The sequence below is a fragment of the Pseudophryne corroboree genome, unplaced genomic scaffold, assembly GCF_028390025.1.
Source record: "Pseudophryne corroboree isolate aPseCor3 unplaced genomic scaffold, aPseCor3.hap2 scaffold_1189, whole genome shotgun sequence".
Taxonomy (NCBI): domain Eukaryota; kingdom Metazoa; phylum Chordata; class Amphibia; order Anura; family Myobatrachidae; genus Pseudophryne; species Pseudophryne corroboree.
The window spans coordinates 96,696-115,487 of NW_026967814.1; the positions used below are offsets into that span (position 1 = coordinate 96,696).

At 48.0% G+C, this 18,792-nt stretch overlaps 1 protein-coding gene across 3 annotated transcripts in view; it reads left to right on the forward strand.

Moving 5' to 3' along the window:
- Positions 1 to 18,792, forward strand: part of LOC134990740 (transmembrane and ubiquitin-like domain-containing protein 1) — a 74,610-nt gene that overhangs the window by 12,421 nt on the left and 43,397 nt on the right. For all 3 annotated transcript variants that reach the window (XR_010195416.1, XM_063950713.1, XM_063950714.1), the window contains exon 2: positions 8,337 to 8,834. Coding sequence is in view for 2 of the 3 variants with exons in the window: in XM_063950713.1 (XP_063806783.1) it covers positions 8,347 to 8,834 (488 nt within the window). In the remaining variant the exon portion in view is untranslated. The remainder of the gene's footprint in view (positions 1 to 8,336; positions 8,835 to 18,792) is intronic.

The following is an 18,792-nucleotide window of genomic DNA, read 5'->3' on the forward strand; positions in this document are numbered from 1 at the left end:
GTAAACATAGCGGTATTTGTAGCTGCTGGAAAAGCCTCGACCCAATTCGAGAAAACATCTATACAGACAAGTACATATTTCAAATTTCGACATGGGGGTAATTGAATGAAGTCAATTTGTATTACCTGGAAAGGGCCGCCGGCAGGTGGGATATGGGATGGTTCTGTAGGTATTGCTTTTCCAATATTCTTTCTCAGACAGGTAAGGCATGACATTGCTCTTTTACTCGCATGAGAGGAGAATCCTGGGGCGCACCAGTATGCTCTTACCAATTTGCACATCCCCTCCTTGCCTAGATGAGTCAGCCCGTGAGCTGCTTCAGCCAGACATGGAAGGTATGCCCTGGGGGCCACTGGTTTACCATGTCCATCCGTCCAGAGCCCTGAGGACTCCTGGCCATATCCCTTTGCCCTCCAGACTGCTCTTTCCTGTGTGGAACACAAATTCTGCATCTCACACAACTTCTGTGTGTTGATGGTATTAAATACCATCAACTGTGTGGTGTCTGTCCGTGTGGGGGTAGCAGCTGCAAGCTTTGCGGCTTCGTCTGCTCGGCTGTTACCAAGGGATACTGGGTCTTGGCTATATGTATGTGCTTTACATTTGATAACAGCCACTCTGTCGGGTTCCTGTATCGCTGTTAGAAGCCTTTTTATGTGAGCTGCATGCGCTATCGGTGTACCAGCTGCCGTCATGAAATTTCTGAGCCGCCATAGGGCTCCGAAATCATGGACTACCCCGAACGCGTATCTGGAATCGGTGTAGATATTGGCTGACTTACCCTTAGCCAATTCACATGCTCTGGTTAGGGCGACCAGTTCAGCAACCTGGGCTGAGTGAGGTGGGCCTAGCGGTTCCGCTTCTATGGTGTCTTGGTCATCTACGACTGCGTATCCAGTACACAAGTCTCCCGAGTCTGACTGTCTGTGACAACTACCGTCCGTGTAGAACGTGAGTTCTGCATCTTCTAGTGGATTGTCACTGATGTCAGGCCTTGCGGTAAAATTTTGGGTCAAATATTCCATACAATCATGTGCATCTTCCTTTGCATTAAATCCTCCTTCCCCATCACTCTCACCTCCCACCCTTTGTGTCTGACCAGGCACACCTGGGAGAAATGTTGCAGGGTTTAATGCACTGCATCTCCTTATGGTGATGTTTACGGGGGCCATTAATGCCAATTCCCATCTTGTAAACCTTGCTGATGAGACGTGTCTGGTTTGGGCAGAATTCAATAAGGCAGATACCGCATGCGGTGTATGGATTGTGAGGTTGTGGCCTAGCACGACATCTTCGCTTTTTGTCACTAGCAATGCTATCGCCGCAACGCTACGCAAGCATGTGGGGAGGGATCGCGCTACCGTGTCTAGCTGAGCGCTGTAGTATGCAATTGGCCTGCTGGCATCACCGTGTTTTTGTGTTAGTACACCTGCTGCGCACCCAGCACTTTCTGTTCCGTATAGTTCAAAGGGTTTCCCATAGTCTGGCATACCTAGTGCTGGTGCCTGCGTTAGGCACTGTTTGAGTCTCTCAAATGCTGTTTCGGATTCGTCTGTATGCGAAATCCGATCAGGTTTGTTTGAGGAGACCATTTCCTGCAAAGGTAGCGCCAATATGGAAAACCCTGGGATCCAATTACGGCAATACCCACACATTCCTAAAAACGTCCTGATCTGTTGCTGGGTTTGTGGCAGTGTCATGTCTCTAATGGCTTGGATTCTATCAGCGGTCAGGTGTCTCAGTCCTTGTGTTAGACAGTGTCCCAAGTATTTTACCTTAGCTTGGCATAATTGCAACTTGTCTTTGGAGACCTTGTGACCTGTGTCTGAAAGATGAAACAGGAGCTGTTTCGTATCCTTCAGGGATGCCTCCAATGAATCAGAACACAGTAGTAGATCATCCACGTACTGTATCAACACTGATCCACTTTCCGGTTGGAAAGACTGTAAACAATCATGCAAAGCCTGAGAAAATATACTTGGACTATCTATGAAACCTTGGGGTAACCGAGTCCACGTGTATTGGACTCCTCTGTATGTAAATGCAAACAAATATTGGCTGTCAGGGTGCAGAGGTACCGAAAAGAAAGCGGAGCAGAGGTCAATAACAGTGAAAAATTTGGCAGTGGGAGGAATTTGCATTAGGATGACAGCTGGATTAGGCACTACGGGGAACTGACTCTCAACTATTTTGTTAATCCCCCTTAGATCCTGCACTAGCCTGTAACCCCTCCCCCCACTCTTTTTAACAGGGAAGATGGGACTATTTGCGGTGCTGGACGTTCTTACTAGAATGCCCTGTTGTAGCAAGCGCTCTATTACGGGAAAAACTCCTAGCTCCACCTCTGGCTTCAGAGGATACTGTGGGATTTTTGGAGCTATCCTACCATCTTTTACTTGCACAACTACTGGAGCTACGTTTGCCATTAATCCAGTGTCCTGTCCATCTTTTGTCCAAAGTGACTCTGGTATCTGAGATATCATCTCTTCTACTTGGGATGGATTCCTATTTGTCATAATGGAATGTGACATTAATTTTGATGGGGAGTCTAACATGTCTCGTACTTCCTGAGCGTGATTCTCAGGGATGTCCAAGAATACACCTTCAGGAGTACAATAAATGACGCAACCCATTTTACATAGTAAGTCTCTTCCCAGGAGATTAGTTGGTGCAGATGCAGCCAGCAAAAAGGAATGCTTGGTATGCAAAGGCCCTATTGTAATCTCGGCTGGTTTGCTAACCGGGTAGTGCTGGACTACTCCTGTTACTCCCATGGCTGGAATTGTCCTACCAGTGGTTCTCATGCCCACTGTCGAATTTATCACTGACTTGGCCGCCCCTGTGTCTACAAGAAAGTTTAAAGTTTTACCAGCTACATTGATTGCAATCTCTGGTTCGCTTCCAAGACTGGCAATCAACTTAACTGGCTGCAGATTACAGGTATGGCCACACCCCTATTGGGTATGCTGACCTCCCTGAATCCCATTGGCAGCAACTACTTGTGGGGGAGTTAGCTGGGAACTACCAGAGGCATGCCAATCTCTGTTCGGGGGATATCTTTTTGTTTCCCCTGTATGTGGCTCAAAACTCCGCCTCTGTGGACCCTGCTCCCAATGTCGTGTGTTGTGTTGTTGTCTAGGGGGTTGAAAAGATCTTTGTACATTCTTTGTTCTACATTCTCGTGCAAAGTGTCCCGGTCTGTTACAAGAAAAACATGTTATTACACTTGCCTTACCCACAGGATTCGGTGGTACATACGCAGTCTGCCTTGTGGTCAGCGCCTGTATACTTACGGACATCAACTTATCACTTTGCGACTCTCTGTGCCTAGTGATGTTTCTGTCGTGATCAATAGCAGCCTCTCTCAAGCCGGACACTGACAGACCTCGCCAGCATGGTTGCGTGGTCTGAACCCTAGTCTTTAATGTTTCCTTTAAACCATCCATCAGTACAGATACTGCTACTTCCCGATGGTTTGGGTTGGTCTTAATGTCTTCTATACCAGTGTACTTTGCCATTTCTAATAGTGCCCGGTGAAAATATTCTGTTGCCGTTTCGGACTCCTTTTGCTTAATGGAAAATATTTTATTCCATTTAACAACGGCTGGGAAATACTCCTTTAGCTGTAAATTTATCCTCTTTACATTATCCTTGTTGTACACGTCTGTAAGCGGTACATCTTTATCCAATGCACAATCAGCTAAAAACTGAGTTGCATCAACATTGGAAGGTAAACAAGCTCTTAGCAGTATCTGCCAATCCTTGTTGTTGGGTTCTACAGTGTTACCTAGATCCCTGATGTATTTTTGGCTAGCAACTAAATCCTTCCTGGGGTCAGGAAATTCGGACACTATTGTTCTTAACTCCATTCTGGAAAATGGAGTGTACATGGCAATGTTCCTTATGGGAGTGGCTCCAGACACATCTGTTTTTCCATTGGGAACTGCTATTACCCTTACAGGAGCAATTCTAACAGCCTCTTCCTGTGTAGATTCTACAGCTTGTTGTGGTACAATTGTTTCAGTGTAGTGCATGGTGCCGTACTTACCCGTTGACACGACCTCACCTATCCCTCCGCTAGGGGCTTTCACTAATCTCGTGGGTGTCGCTGTGCCTACTGTGGTCTCTGCTATGGTGGCTGCAAGAGAGAGAGCTGAAATTGTTGCTGAATCGTCTTCTTGATCACACTCCTGAGGAAGGTTCAAAACAGGGTACATCTTGCACGGGTTAATACTTGCATGAGTTATTTGGTTAACATCATTAACATTTACAGGGTTACTAAGAGTTTGTGTTTTACAACCCAGTGCGTTTCTCTCCGCAATCAACTTCTCTCCTGCAATGTATGGTGGGGGAGGAGCTGTGGCAATCAACTTCCTGACTGCCCCAGATCCTGCCGCCAGAGCCAAACCTCTCTGTATCTCACCTTCCTGGTGCCATAACTGTAAATAATCATGATGTTGAATTCGTCTCTTTGTTGATTTTACGAGACATATCCTCCTCCTTAAATTTTGTAACACTTCTGGACTGAAGCTACCTATTCTTGGGAATTTGTCCCTGTCTTGTACAGTCATTCTCTCCCATTCATCACATAAAGATTCGGTGTGAATTCCATATTTTTCACACATTACATATCGTGCCGACCCAACTGGTCGGTTCACAGAATCAACCTGAACCAGGGTTGATCGCCCCCTACCTGAGCAACTGGCCCCCAAAGTCTGCAGGTGTTGCTTAGTCCTCCTTGGATCTCTGTATCAAGGTTTTCAGCAAGCCTTTTCAGACAACCAAATTACTCCACAGTAGGCCGGCGGTGGCGGTTTACCGAGTACCCCACTCACTCGCCCACCTCGACCAATACGACCTGATCACACCGACGTGGTGCTGGCGTACTCGATACAGGGCCCCTATGGAACCTTCAGTTTACTGGAACATATGAGGGTTACCCGCAGGACACTTACTCTTTCCAGTAAAGGTGGGGTTGTTAGATAGTTCCTGAGTGACCAGCGAACTTCCCTTCCAAAAATAAAAAATTACACAAATCACGTCAGAATGTACAAATAGCGTTTGTGACCACTTTACTCTAATGGTATTAGGTCAGATCACTAACTACTGCACACAATTACGTGCGGTCCAATCGTTCAGTACACGAGCACTACTTGTCATGTACTGAAAGACCAATGGAATCGATGTTTCCGGCCGCGATTCCTTCAGCAAGAGCTTATGGCCTATATGGGTTCTGCACCAACACCCCAGGCGTTGTGCCACTGGACTTTTATAGCGGACCTTTTACCTTATGACCTCCTGGTCTTGTTACCTTATGGTCCGCTATACTCTAATGCTCAAATATTATTTAACCAGGGATGCCTCCCTAGCCACCGTATATGTCACTTACACGTATGTCCCTTGACGAGTACCCGGCTTTCCTTTTGGTTCCACCTTAAAGTTATATAAACTTTTGTATACAAAACACACTCACTCAACACATGTACACTTTGTTTCTATATCTATTTCTGCGCAGAAATTTGTCTTTAGCCCAAGAGTGTTACCAATTAGGAGCAGGATCTGTTAAACTAAATTTCAGATTTTCTAAAAATAGATTTGCGTTATTTACCGCTTCGCGTTATCTACCGCTGTGCGTTAATTATCGCCTTGCGCTAATTATCGCTTTGCGCTAATTCAACTTTTTCGTGACTTGAGCTACGTGAGCGTAACCGGACGCTACGTTGCGTAATGAACGCTGCGTGCGTCTGCCTTTGGATTGCGTACGCTAGTCTTTGTTAGCGACACGTGTACGCAATGCAAAGGATCCACCGTAACACAATATATTTTTATCAATGTAAATGATCCCTGATCATCTACCGCAATCCACACTGACTGCCTTGTATCTCAGACAAACCGTGTGTTTGTTCTATACTTTAACTATCACCTCTACTATGAAATAACAGCAAATCTCTTTTTAGCACTTTCTATCAACTATAAAATTTGGCAAACAGGAATAGTGATATACGAAAAAATGAAATACACAAGTGAAAAGAAATGCAGGTATGTATGCGTACGCAAGACAAAAGAAAAATAAACAGTTTTAAAAAGACACAAGCGTTTTGTTCTTACTTCCGGTTACCGGGTTCCTTCAGCACTCTTTATCTAAGCGAAGCAGACGCTTATCCCGTCAGCACTGTGAGACAACCTCCCACCCTTTGCTGGAGGGATAATGTCTGCTGATCTACCTAGTGCAGATATGAGAAGTATAGGACGAGCCCGCAATTGACAATGCTAAATTCCTTTGTCGTATAAACAACCCTTTATGAAGCTAAGAACACTGTACGCTGTTTGCTCAAGAAGTACCGTAATGGTACGCTATTGGCGTAGCGATCGCTCAGCCGTAGGCGAGACGCTCAAGCGTCACGTTCGCTCACGGCCCAGTGATCACAGGACACGTTATTGGCTATGTCTAGGGGAATGATTCGCTATGGCGTAGCATACGCTCGAGACCACGAGGAGGTCACCAGCGATGCAGACGCTCACAACACTATACCTTTATGTTAAAACCTTATACCAATGAAATACACTGAATACCTTAATGTGAGTACAGGGTGTAAGTGCAACCTTGTGTAACCTGACTAACTACAAAGCTGCTTGAGCGTCACCGACGCTCAAGTGAACACTTAACACTATAGAAAATACACAGATACTGGTTTAGGTTCCAAGGCCTATTAACTGTATTATATCTAATATACTTGTAAAAGGGGATAACAGTACAAATGATACACTACAATATAACAGAGACTTCCTAACCACAGAACTAAACAATAAATACAAAAGGACAATACTACTCTGACCTAAAAGAAATACAATACAATACTATCTAATACAATACAATACTAGCCTAGTCTAGGGGAGATATGAGAGAACAGAGAGAGAGAGAGAGAGAGAGAGAGAGAGAGAGAGATGAGATGAGAGAAATTGGCTCACAGAAAGACAATGATTACGGAGAGAAACTTACGCACAAAGGGTATGATCGCCTGCGCCTCGATATCCAGCTCCCGGCTATCAGCAGATAACCGTTGATGAGAGAGTGAGAGCTGGATGTGGTCGGCCTGCCTATTTATGCCCCACACACAATGCAATCTCCTGGTCCTACAATCCCATTGTCCATTGGCCGAAGGAATTCGGCCCTGTATCATAACAAAAGGTCATAGGTTGATTCATACAGGTGGGCTGTGACGATTTCCAACAGCTCAGGTGGGTGGGAAACTGGGTTTCCCGCCGCATACCTGAGTATGTGTAATTAATAGAAATGGACATAAACTTCTTATGTCCATAACTATTCGCACGAGCGATTAATACGCTCCAAACCAACACCGGAATATTGCTAATTAAATACTCTTCCGATGGGTACCAAACACTGCTGTATGATTCCTGTTAGACCCTTTGTACGATATAAAGAGGGATTCCTCAGCTCTGGGACATTGTATTTTAACCAAACTTTCAGAATCTATCAAAGGGACCATGATCTATAAACTACATTAATTGTGAACATTTGTAACGAATGAGTCGCACGCTACGACTACATAAACTCTACCGTAAATACGCATACCGCGCCTGCGAGTGCACGTTATTGCGGGTATGCGCATCCACGGGAGAGCGCACGCACGCGCAGCGCGGACCAGTGTGCGGTGCAAATATGGCAACGTGCATTGAGACATTTTTCTGACTTTGACATTACACTACAGTCAGAGGTACAGCACGCGTGTGATGACGCTACAGGCAAAGGTACAGTACATGTGAGGTGACGCTACAGGCAGAGGTACAGTACGTGTGAGGTGACGCTACAGGTGGGGGTACAGTACATGTGAGGTGACGCTACAGGCAAAGGTACAGTACATGTGAGGTGACGCTACAGGTGGGGGTACAGTACATGTGAGGTGACGCTACAGGTGGGGGTACAGTACATGTGAGGTGACGCTACAGGTGGGGGTACAGTACATGTGAGGTGACGCTACAGGCAGAGGTACAGTACATGTGAGGTGACGCTACAGGTGGGGGTACAGTACATGTGAGGTGATGCTACAGGTGGGGGTACAGTACATGTGAGGTGACGCTGCAGGTGGGGGTACAGTACATGTGAGGTGACGCTACAGGTGGGGGTACAGTACATGTGAGGTGACGCTGCAGGTGGGGGTACAGTACATGTGAGGTGACGCTGCAGGTGGGGGTACAGTACATGTGAGGTGACGCTACAGGTGGGGGTACAGTACATGGGTGATAACGGCGGACAGGCAGTGGGAATGTGTCACTTACTGTCCAGTAACACAGCTGTATGTTCCTGTCCTCCGCAGTGTAACCTCCATGGCTCTCATTGAAGGTGTGGATGATGAGGTCACGCTCCTCATCGCTGTCATTCTACTCTTGGCTGTCATTGTCCTGGCATGGGTGTCTACTCACACTTCTGAACGATCTCACCCAGGTGATGTACAGAACAGAGCGGACAGAGTGGTATGTGAGCAGGGAGCGGAGAGAGAAGCTACAGGTAGTAGCTGCCACGCTCCCAGTCCCAACAGTGATGCCACCTTATGTACTAACCGGGTGTCTCCTGTAAGTGAGACACCGCTCCTGTCACCACCTGAAGACCCTCCTGTTACAGGGGAACCTGCTCTGTGCACCCCTAATTCTACATCACATGATAATGAGCCACCCACTCTGAGGCACAGGGGACCCCAAACAGAGAGCCCTCCCAGCGAAGATCAGGAAACAATAACCCTTCGCTTGAAGTTCTTGAATGACACAGAACGGGCGGTGACTGTCCGACTGTCTGACACTGTGCTAAACATCAAGCGGTAAGGAGAACCATTTAATGATATGATGTGATTTTTTATTCTAAGTAGAAAATATCATTATAAGGTGCCCATGCTGTATCACACTGGTCTGTATATATCCTAGGGCCAGCAATAACCATGGTCCTATATTAGAGGACTGCAGACGCGACCATGTACCTATATATCTGGAAGTGTACTGACGTGACCTCGCCCATTACAGAGACGGTTACGCTGACGTTCTGGGCTGGATATTATAGTGAAAGCCCATACACACTGAGGGGTGTTTCCAGCGACGTGAGCGTTTACGACAGTTCTGAACGATGTGTCGTCCAGTGTGTACACAGCGAGTGATAAACGCTGCTCGCCTGTGGGTCTCTGCAGCGGGTGGTCAGTCGTCCATGCCGGCTGCTCAGTGCCGCTCGTCGTTCCGATCGTTTATAAAATCGCTCTGTGTGTACACTCAGTATCGTTGGTCAGATGGAGGGCAGTCGCTCATCTTTCGGTCTTCTCGTGTGTATGGGCCTAACCCTCTGTACAGGGATAGTTACAGTGTCTGTGTGACCCGCAGAGCACGCATCTATCACCGCTCACATAACGCAGGATAACCATGTAGCGCTGTCACTCTTAATTCAGGACAGGACACAATTTTCTTTCTTTATTCCAATTATTTATTTTTCTTTTCACCACTTTTATTTCTGTTATTTATTTCTGCAGCGGGGTACACTGGTATTCCACAGGGAATAACATCAGGGTGTAGAGTTGGATCTTGATCCGAGGCACCAACAGGCTAAAAATGTTGACTGTTCCCAGGATGCACTGCACCGCCTCCTCTATATAACCCCGCCTCCGTGCACAGGAGCTCAGTGTTAAAGTTGGTGCCTGCAGCGCAGGTCACTATAACAGAGGGTGCTGCCTGAGGCCCTAAGACTTTGTAAAATGAAGAAAGCTTTTACTATGCTACTGAGCCGCAGCACTTCTGTGTCTGGGAGACATGCCGTGCTGCGGATCCATCACCTCCCCTATGCGGCGCTGTATACTCCCGCGGCCTGGTTCCCGGGTACTTACAGCGGAGACGCACCGCCGCTGCATCATCTCCAGGATCGTGTGGCTGCAGGACATGGGGAGGAGGTGAGAGGGTCCCCCAGGGGGATCCGCCGGGTATAAATCGTGATTCGCGTGTGGCCGATGGGAGACGAACCGCGCGGCTGGCGTGGACACTGTGCTGCTCAGGGACCCCACTATATCCACTAGGGCAGTAAACAGAGCACAGGCATGTATTTCACAGGCTCCATATAGTACCGGTGGTGAAGTCCAGCACTGTGGGGATAGAGCGCTGCCTGTAGCCCCTCCCCCCAGCTCCGTACGCCATCTACTGTAGATGTTCCCGCCCTGGAGTTGCTTTTACTTCCCCTCACTTCCTGCTGAGACTTGGCGCCATTTTAGCTAAGGGCCGCTCTCTATAGGATTGCTGGGGGCTGTCTTCTCTGTATAGCCGCCTGTTCCAGCGCCGTGCTAATACAGGACACTTGATCATTCTACCTGTCATATAGACAGCGTTAAGAAATAGGTGAGTTACTGACAGAATAGGTGGTACGATTATTCTGTGATATACATTTAGTATTGCTGTGCATTATTATATCTCTGCATATACATATCTGCTATTGTATGTACACTGCCTGTCCAGTGCAGTATTATTGCTGTGTACATTACTCCTGCATTGTGTTTGTGACTGAGTGTGCCTATAGCTGCTGTGTGTTCTCTCCTTTCCAAGTGTATCATCACTCCCTTACTATCACTATATTGTGAGCCCTGTGAGGAGAAGTGCGTCAGTGACCACATTTATTTGTATATAAATATACATATATATATATATATATATATATATATATATAAATATACCTATATATATATATATATATATATATATATATATATAGTGCTACACAGTCTATACATCTCTGTATTTTTCTGTGTACTTCAGTCACCCCATACCGATGTATTTCTCTGTTTGTGTCCTGCTTTTATTAGCACATAATTCAGGGGATTGCGGTATTTCTATTGTCTGGCTATATAGTACTGTGTGCCCCACGGCTACATTCCTCATAATGTCTGCAACACCGGGTGGGAATTCCGTGGACGCTCCTGCATCATGCAGTGCTGATACCATAGATTTACCAGGGGGGGGACCTGCTGCTGGGGATCTGGATACTGGGTCCCTTACATCTCCCACTCCACCTGTGGCCCTTGTGTCCAACCAAGAGCCACTGTGAGCTGCCTTTTCTTGTATGTGAAATACTTTGATAACACGTCTTACGCCCCCTGTGGGACTGCCTGTGCCAGTGCAGCCACAACTTGTCCCTGTAGCTAACCCGCCGTGAGCGGACACATTATCTAACCAGATACAGATTTTGAATAAATTCTTGGTTAAACAGAAGTCTACACCTCAGCCCTCTGGGACTAAGGGGTCGTCTAAGCGTGTGGTTTCCGCCTCTCAATCCACTCATGTTTCAGATACTACTACTACTTCTTCTGATGAAGATGGGGCCTATACTGATCCGACTGATTCTGGCTCAGGTTGATGTCCCTGAATTAGTGGAAGCTATCAAAATGGTTCTCCAGATTGATGATGAAGCTGATCCCACTACTGCATCACAAAAGTTTGATAAATTCAAGCGTCAGAAGGTGGCAAAGGTAGTTTCTCTAACGTCATTGAGGATGCTGGGACTCCGTAAGGACCATGGGGAATAGACGGGCTCCGCAGGAGATAGGGCACTTTAAGAAAGCTTTGGACTCTGGGTGTACTGGCTCCTCCCTCTATGCCCCTCCTCCAGACCTCAGTTTTACACTGTGCCCAGAGCAGGATGGGTGCACTGCAGGGAGCTCCCCTGAGTTCTCTGCCTAGAAAGCATTTTTGTTTGGATATTTTCTACATTTTTACAGAGAGCACTGCTGGCAACAGGCTCCCTGCATCGAGGGACTGAGGAGAGAGGGGCAGACCTTCTTAAATGATAGGCTCTAATTTCTCGGCTGCTGGACACCATTAGCTCCAGAGGGGGTGAACACAGGTTCTTACTGGGCGTCCACCCCCAGAGCCGCGCCGCCGTTCTCCTCACAGAGCCAGTAGAAACGAAGCCAGAAGACGTCTCAGGCGGCAGAAGCCTTCAGCTTCACTGAGGTAACGCACAGCACCGCAGCTGTGCGTCATTGCTCCCATACACCTCACACACTCCGGTCACTGTAAGGGTGCAGGGCGCAGGGGGGGCGCCCTGGGCAGCAATAAATACCTCTCCTATGGCAAAAGTGTATATACATGTACAGGTGGGCACTGTACATGTATATAAAAGAGCCCCCGCCATATTTTAGTAAGTTTGAGCGGGACAGAGGGGGCGGGGCTTCTCCCTCAGCACTCACCAGCGCCATTTTCTCTCCACAGCACCGCTGAGAGGAAGCTCCCCAGACTCTCCCCTGCTTGACACACGGTGAAGAGGGTTTTAAAGTAGAGGGGGGGGGCACATATTTGGCGATTATACATTACAGCAGCGCTACTGGGTAAACATTCTGTGTAATCCCTGGGTTATATAGCGCTGGGGTGTGTGCTGGCATTCTCTCTCTCTGTCTCTCCAAAGGGCCTCAGGGGGGACCTGTCTTCAGATAAGAGATTCCCTGTATGTGTGGAGTGTGTCGGTACGTGTGTGTCGACATGTCTGCGGTAAAAGGCTCTCCTAAGGAAGAGATGGAGCAAATCTGTGTGGGTGCGTGGTGTCTCCGTCGACAACGCCGACACCTGTTTGGATATGTGTAAGTGCTAAGGTAAATTTATTGCACAAAAGGTTAGGGAACAGACAGGGAATCTACCCATGTCTGTCCCTATGTCGCAGAGACCTTCAGAGTCTCTCAATGCTCACTATCCAAAATAATAGACACTGATATCGACACAAAGTTTGACTCCAGTGTCGACTACGATAATGCAAAGTTACAGCCAAAATGGCAGGAAAGTATTCAATATATGATTATTGTAATAAAGATGATTTACATATCACTGATGACTCATCTGTCCCTGACACAAGGGTACACATGTTTAAGGGGAAGAAAGCTGAGGTAAATTTCTCTCCTCTCATGAGGAAAAAGAGCGGGAATCTCCAGACAAGAGACTGCAGCTTCCCACAAAGAATTCTCAGGCAGTATCCTTCCCCTACTAGGGCCAGGATGTGATGGGAATCTTCCCCTAGGGTGTCACGTTTGCCCAAAAGGTAGCCCTGACGTAACAGCTATTCTCAGGGATCCTGCAGATAGCGTGCACATTCTGGTACACTACTCAGACCGGCGATTGTGTCGGCATGTGTTTATAGCGCTGTAGCAGCGTGGACAGGTACCTTATCAGCGGAGATTGAGACCCTAGATAAGGATGCCATGTTATTGTCCCTAGTTTTTATATATATATATATATATATATATATATAAAAGACATGCCTAAAGAGACGTTAGTGTACTGGGTTCTAGAGTCAACGCTATGTCGATTTCTGCTAGACGTGTCCTGTGGAACATGCAATGGACAGGTGATGCCGACTAAAAGAGGCATATGGAGGGTTTACCTTACAAGGCTGAGGAATTGTGTGGAGAAGGGCTCTCGGACCTGGTCTCCACAGCTATAGCTGGTCATTCTGATCTTTTGCATTATATTCCCTCACAGACTAAGAAAGCACGACATTATCAAATGCAGTCCTTTCGGTCGCAGAATAACAAGAAAGTATGAGGAGCGTCCTTTCTTACCAGAGGTAAGGGCACGGGGCACAGCTAGTTCCCAGGAACAGAAGTCCTCCCCGGCCTCTACTACATCCACCGCAGGATGCGGGAGCTCCGCTAAGGGAGTCCGTCCCAGGGGGAGCATGTCTTCGACTCTTCAGCCACATCTGAGTTCACTCACAGGTGGATCCCGGGGCAATAAAAATTGTTCTCAGGGTTACAAAGGAATTCGAAAGGTGCCTCCTCGCCGGTTTTCCTTATCGGACCTACCGGCTTCTCCCCCAGAAGGGGAGATTTTATTAAATACAATTCACACATTGTATCTCCAACAGGTGGTGCTCAAGGTTCCCCTCCGGCATCAAGGAAGGGGATATTACTCAACCTTGGCTGTAGTCCCGAATCCGTACGGTTCGGTCAGACCTATTTAAAATTAAAATCTCTGAACCTATACTGGAAAAGGTTCAAATTTAAAGTGGAATCGCTCAGAGCGATCATGGCCAGCCTGGAAAGGGGGGATTTGATGGTGTATCTAGACATAAAGGCTGCATACCTTCATGTTCCCATTTATCCACCCCATCAGGCGTACCTGAGAATTGCGGTACAGTATTGTCATTACCAATTTCAGGGTAATTGGCGGAAATGATGGTGCTCCTACGCAAGCAAGGAGTCAGTTATCCCATGCTTGGACGATCTCCTATAAGGCGAGATCAAAAGAGCAGTTGTTGAACAGCGTGTCACTTTCGCTGAAGGTGTCACAGCAACACGGCTAGTTTCTCAATATCCCGAAGTCACAGTTGGTTCCTATGACTAGTCTGCCCTTCTTGGGTATGATTCTGGATACGGACCAGAAAGGGGTCTACCTTCAGATAGAGAGGGCCCAGGAACTCATGACTCTGGTCAGGAACTTATTGAAACCAAGACAGGTGTCGGCATCACTGCACCCGAGTCCGGGGAAAATCATTCCCTTCGGCAGGTTCCATGCGAGGTCTTTCAAATGGGACCTACTGGACAAGTGGTCCGGGTCACATCTACAGATTCATCAGTTGATCACCCTCTCCCCAAGGGCCAGGGTATCTCTCCTGTGGTGGCTGCAGGGTGCTCACCTTCTATAGGGCCGCAGGTTCGGCATTCAGGACTGGATCCTGGTGACCACGGACGCGAGCCTCCGAGGTTGGGGAGCAGTCACACAGGGAAAAATAAAATGTCTAAGGTCTTTGGTCAAGTCAAGAGACTTGTCTTCACTTCTTGGAACTAAGGGCCATATACAACGACCTACGTCAGGCGGAGACCCTACTTCGCGACCAACCGGTTTTGATCCAGTCAGACAACGTCACCGCAGTAGCTCATGTAAACCGCCAAGGCGGCACAAGGAGCAGAGTGGCGATGGCGGAAGCCACCAGAATTCTTCGTTGGGAGGAGAATCATGTAAGTGCACTGTCAGCAGTGTTCATTCCGGGAGTGGACGACTGGGAAGCAGACTTCCTCAGCGGACACGACCTACGTCCTGGAGAGTAGGGACTTCATCAGGAAGTCTTAGCACAGATTGCAATTCGGTGGAGACTGCCACTGATAGACATGATGGCATCCCGCCTCAACACAAAGCCGCAGAGTTATTGCACCAGGTCAGGAGACCCTCAGGCAGTAAGCTGTGGACGCCCTAGTGACACCGTGGGTGTTCCGGTCAGTTTCTGTGTTTACTCCTCTTCCTCTCATACCCATGGTGTTGAGGATAATAAGAAAAAGAGGCGTGAGACCAATTCTCATTGTTCCAGATTGGCCACGGAGGACCTGGTATCCAGATCTGCAGGAAATGCTCACAGAGAATCCGTGGCCTCTTCCTCTAAGACAGGACCTGCTGCAGCAGGGGCCCTGTCTGTTCAAAGACTTACCGCGGCTGCGTTTGACGGCATGGCGGTTCAACGCAGGATCCTAGCGGTAATGGGTATTCCGGAGGAGGTCATTCCTACCCTAATTAAGGCTAGGAAGGAAGTGACATTGAAACATTATCACCGAATATGGCGAAAATATGTTTCCTGATGTGAGGCCAGGAATGCTCCTACGGAGGAATTCCTTTTGGGCCGTCTGCTTCACTTCCTTCAAACTGGAGTGACCTTGGGCCTGAAATTAGGATCGACAAAGGTTCAAATTTCGGCCTTATCCATTTTCTTCCAAAAAGAATTGGCTTCTCTTCCTGAAGTACAAACGTTTGTGTAGGGAGTGCTGCATATTCAGCCTCCTTTTGTACCGCCGGTGGCGCCTTGGGACCTTAACGTGGTGTTACGTTTCCTTAAGTCACATTGGTTTGAACCACTTAAGTCAGTAGTGTTGAAATATTTCACCTGGAAGGTGGTCATGTTGTTAGCCTTGGCTTCGGCTAGGCGAGTTTCGGAATTGGAGGCTTTTATCAGTAAAAGCCCTATCTGATTGTCCATATGGATAGAGCGAAATTGCGGACCCGTCCTCAATTCCTGCCAAAGGTGGTCTCATCCTTTCATATGAACCAACCTATTGTCGTGCCTGTGGCTACGCGTGACTTGGAGGATTCCGAGTCCCTTGATGTGGTCAGGGCTTTGAAAATTTACGTGGCCAGAACGGCTAGGATCTGCAAAACAGAAGAACTGTTTGTCCTGTATACAGCCAACAAGGTTGGCGGCCCTGCTTCAAAGCAGACTATTGCTCGCTGGATCTGTAACACGATTCAGCCGGCGCATTCTACGGCAGGATTGCCGTTACCTAAATCGGTTTAGTCCCATTCCACTAGGAAGGTGGGCTCTTCTTGGGCGGCTGCCTGAGGGGTCTCGGCACTACAGCTGTGCCGAGCTGCTACTTGGTCGGGGTCAAATACCTTTGCAAAGTTCTGTAAGTTTTATACCCTGGCTGAGGAGGACCTCCTGTTTGCTCAATTCGGTGCTGCAGAGTCATTCGCACTCTCCCGCCCGTTTGGGAGCTTTGGTATAATCCCCGTGGTCCTTACGGAGTCCCAGCATCCTCAAGGACGTTAGAGAAAATGAGATTTTACTTACCGGTAAATCTATTTCTCGTAGTCCGTAGAGGATGCTGGGCACCCGTCCCAAGTGCGGACTTCTTCTGCAAGACTTGTATATAGTTATTGCTTACATAAGGGTTATGTTATGGTTTATCGGTTGAACTGAGGCTATGTTGTTGTTCATACTGTTAACTGGGTAGTTTATCACAAGTTATACGGTGTGATTGGTGTGGCTGGTATGGATCTCGCCCTTAGATTTACAAAAATCCTTCCTCGTACTGTCCATCTTCTCTGGGCACAGTTTCCCTAACTGAGGTCTGGAGGAAGGGGCATAGAGGGAGGAGCCAGTGCACACCCAGAATCCAAATCTTTCTTAAAGTGCCCTATCTCCTGCGGAGCCCGTCTATTCCCCATGGTCCTTACGGAGTCCCAGCATCCTCTACGGACTACGAGAAATAGATTTACCGGTAAGTAAAATCTTATTTTTTCCTCACTCTGACCTTTTCATTGACATACGTCAAGAGTCTTGGTTCTCCCCAGGAAAGAAGTTTGCCCTATCCAGGAAGATGTTGGCTCGTTTTCCTCTCCCTGCTTAGTTGACTAACAAGTGGGAAACTCCACCACCGGTCGACTCTCATGTCGCCCGGATTGTGGTTTCCTCTTCTCTGCCTGTCACCACTGTCACCTCCCTGAAGATACCGACAGATAAGTGTGTGGAGGGATGCCTGAAGTGTATTTATTCCCTAACTGGGGCAATTCACAGGCCCACTGTTGCGGCCTCCTGGGCTGCAAATGCTATTGATGCGTGGGTCCAGGTATTGGAGGAGGAGTTACCACAGGATATTTTTGACATTGCCAAACAGTGTCTGTCTCATATTACCACCGCCTCCCATTATATTGAAGAGGCGTCCTCTGAGGCAGGTATTCTGGCGTCCAAAGCGTCCACTACGTCTATTTTGTCTCGCCGGATTCTATGGTTGCGTTCCTGGAAGGTGGACCTAGATTCTAAGAAGACTCTGGAGGTGCTCCCTTTTAAGGGATACATCCTTTTTGGTGAATATCTTAATAAGATCATGACTGACTTAGCTTCAGCTAAGACTGCGTGCCTTCCTAATACTGCTCCTTCTGCTCCGAAAGCTTAAAGTACTACTTAGCGTTCCTTTCGGACCTCGGGTACATCAAAGGGTCAGGGGCACTCGAGCAAGCCGCGTACTTCCAACATCGGTAAACCCAAATCTAAACAATCCTGGGCTGCCCCTCAGCCTGTTTCCAAACAGGACAGGCCTGCAGCATGACGGGGCGGGCCTCCCCCTGGGGGACCCTAGGGTGGGAAGCCGACTCCTGCAGTTCACCCAGGTCTGGTTAAGGACCACTTCAGACGCTGGGTGCAGGAAGTTGTCTCTCACGGGTACGCGGTCTCTTTCAAGAGCCGTCCCCCTCACCAATTCTGCACAACGGTCATCCCATCGGACCCGCTGAGGGCGCAAGCTCTATACTTGGTTGTCCAATCCCTCCTGGAGAAAGGAGTGGTGGTGCCGGTGCCTATCTCCCAAACAGGGAGGGGATCCTACTCGACCCCGTTTCTAGTACCGAAACCCAATGGGTCTTCCCGGCCTATTCTCAACCTCAAGTCACTGCACAAGTTTGTGAGAGTTTCCAGGTTCCGTATGGAAAGATTGCACTCCATTGTATTGGCCATAGAACCCGGAGATTATATGGTATCCCTGGATATACAGAATGCTTACCTGCATATACCTATTGCCATTTCGCATCAGCAGTATCTGCGGTTTGCTATTGGCAACCTCCACTATCCGTTCCAGGCTCTGCCGTTTGGACTGACCATGGCCCCTTGGATTTTCACCAAGGTCATGGCTGTGATGACACCTCATCTCCGTCAACGGGGAATTAGGATCCTGCTGTATCTGGACGACCTGCTGATCCTTGCAAGCTCCCAAGATGTCCTCCTGAGTCATCTTCAGCTGACGGTGCAATAACTCACAGCCCATGGATGGCTAATCAATTGGAAAAAGTCCTCCCTGGTCCCAGATCGTCGCATGGTGCACCTTGGGGCCCTGCTGGATACACACAGCCAGAGGCTTTTTCTGTATCCAGAGAAGGTCCTGAGGCTTAAGGACAGGATCAGATACTTCCTCTCTCACCCCAAAGTGTCTATTCACTCTGATGGAAGTACTAGGCCTCATAGTGTCGACTTTCGACATGGTGGAGTATGCTCAATTCCATTCTCGCCCT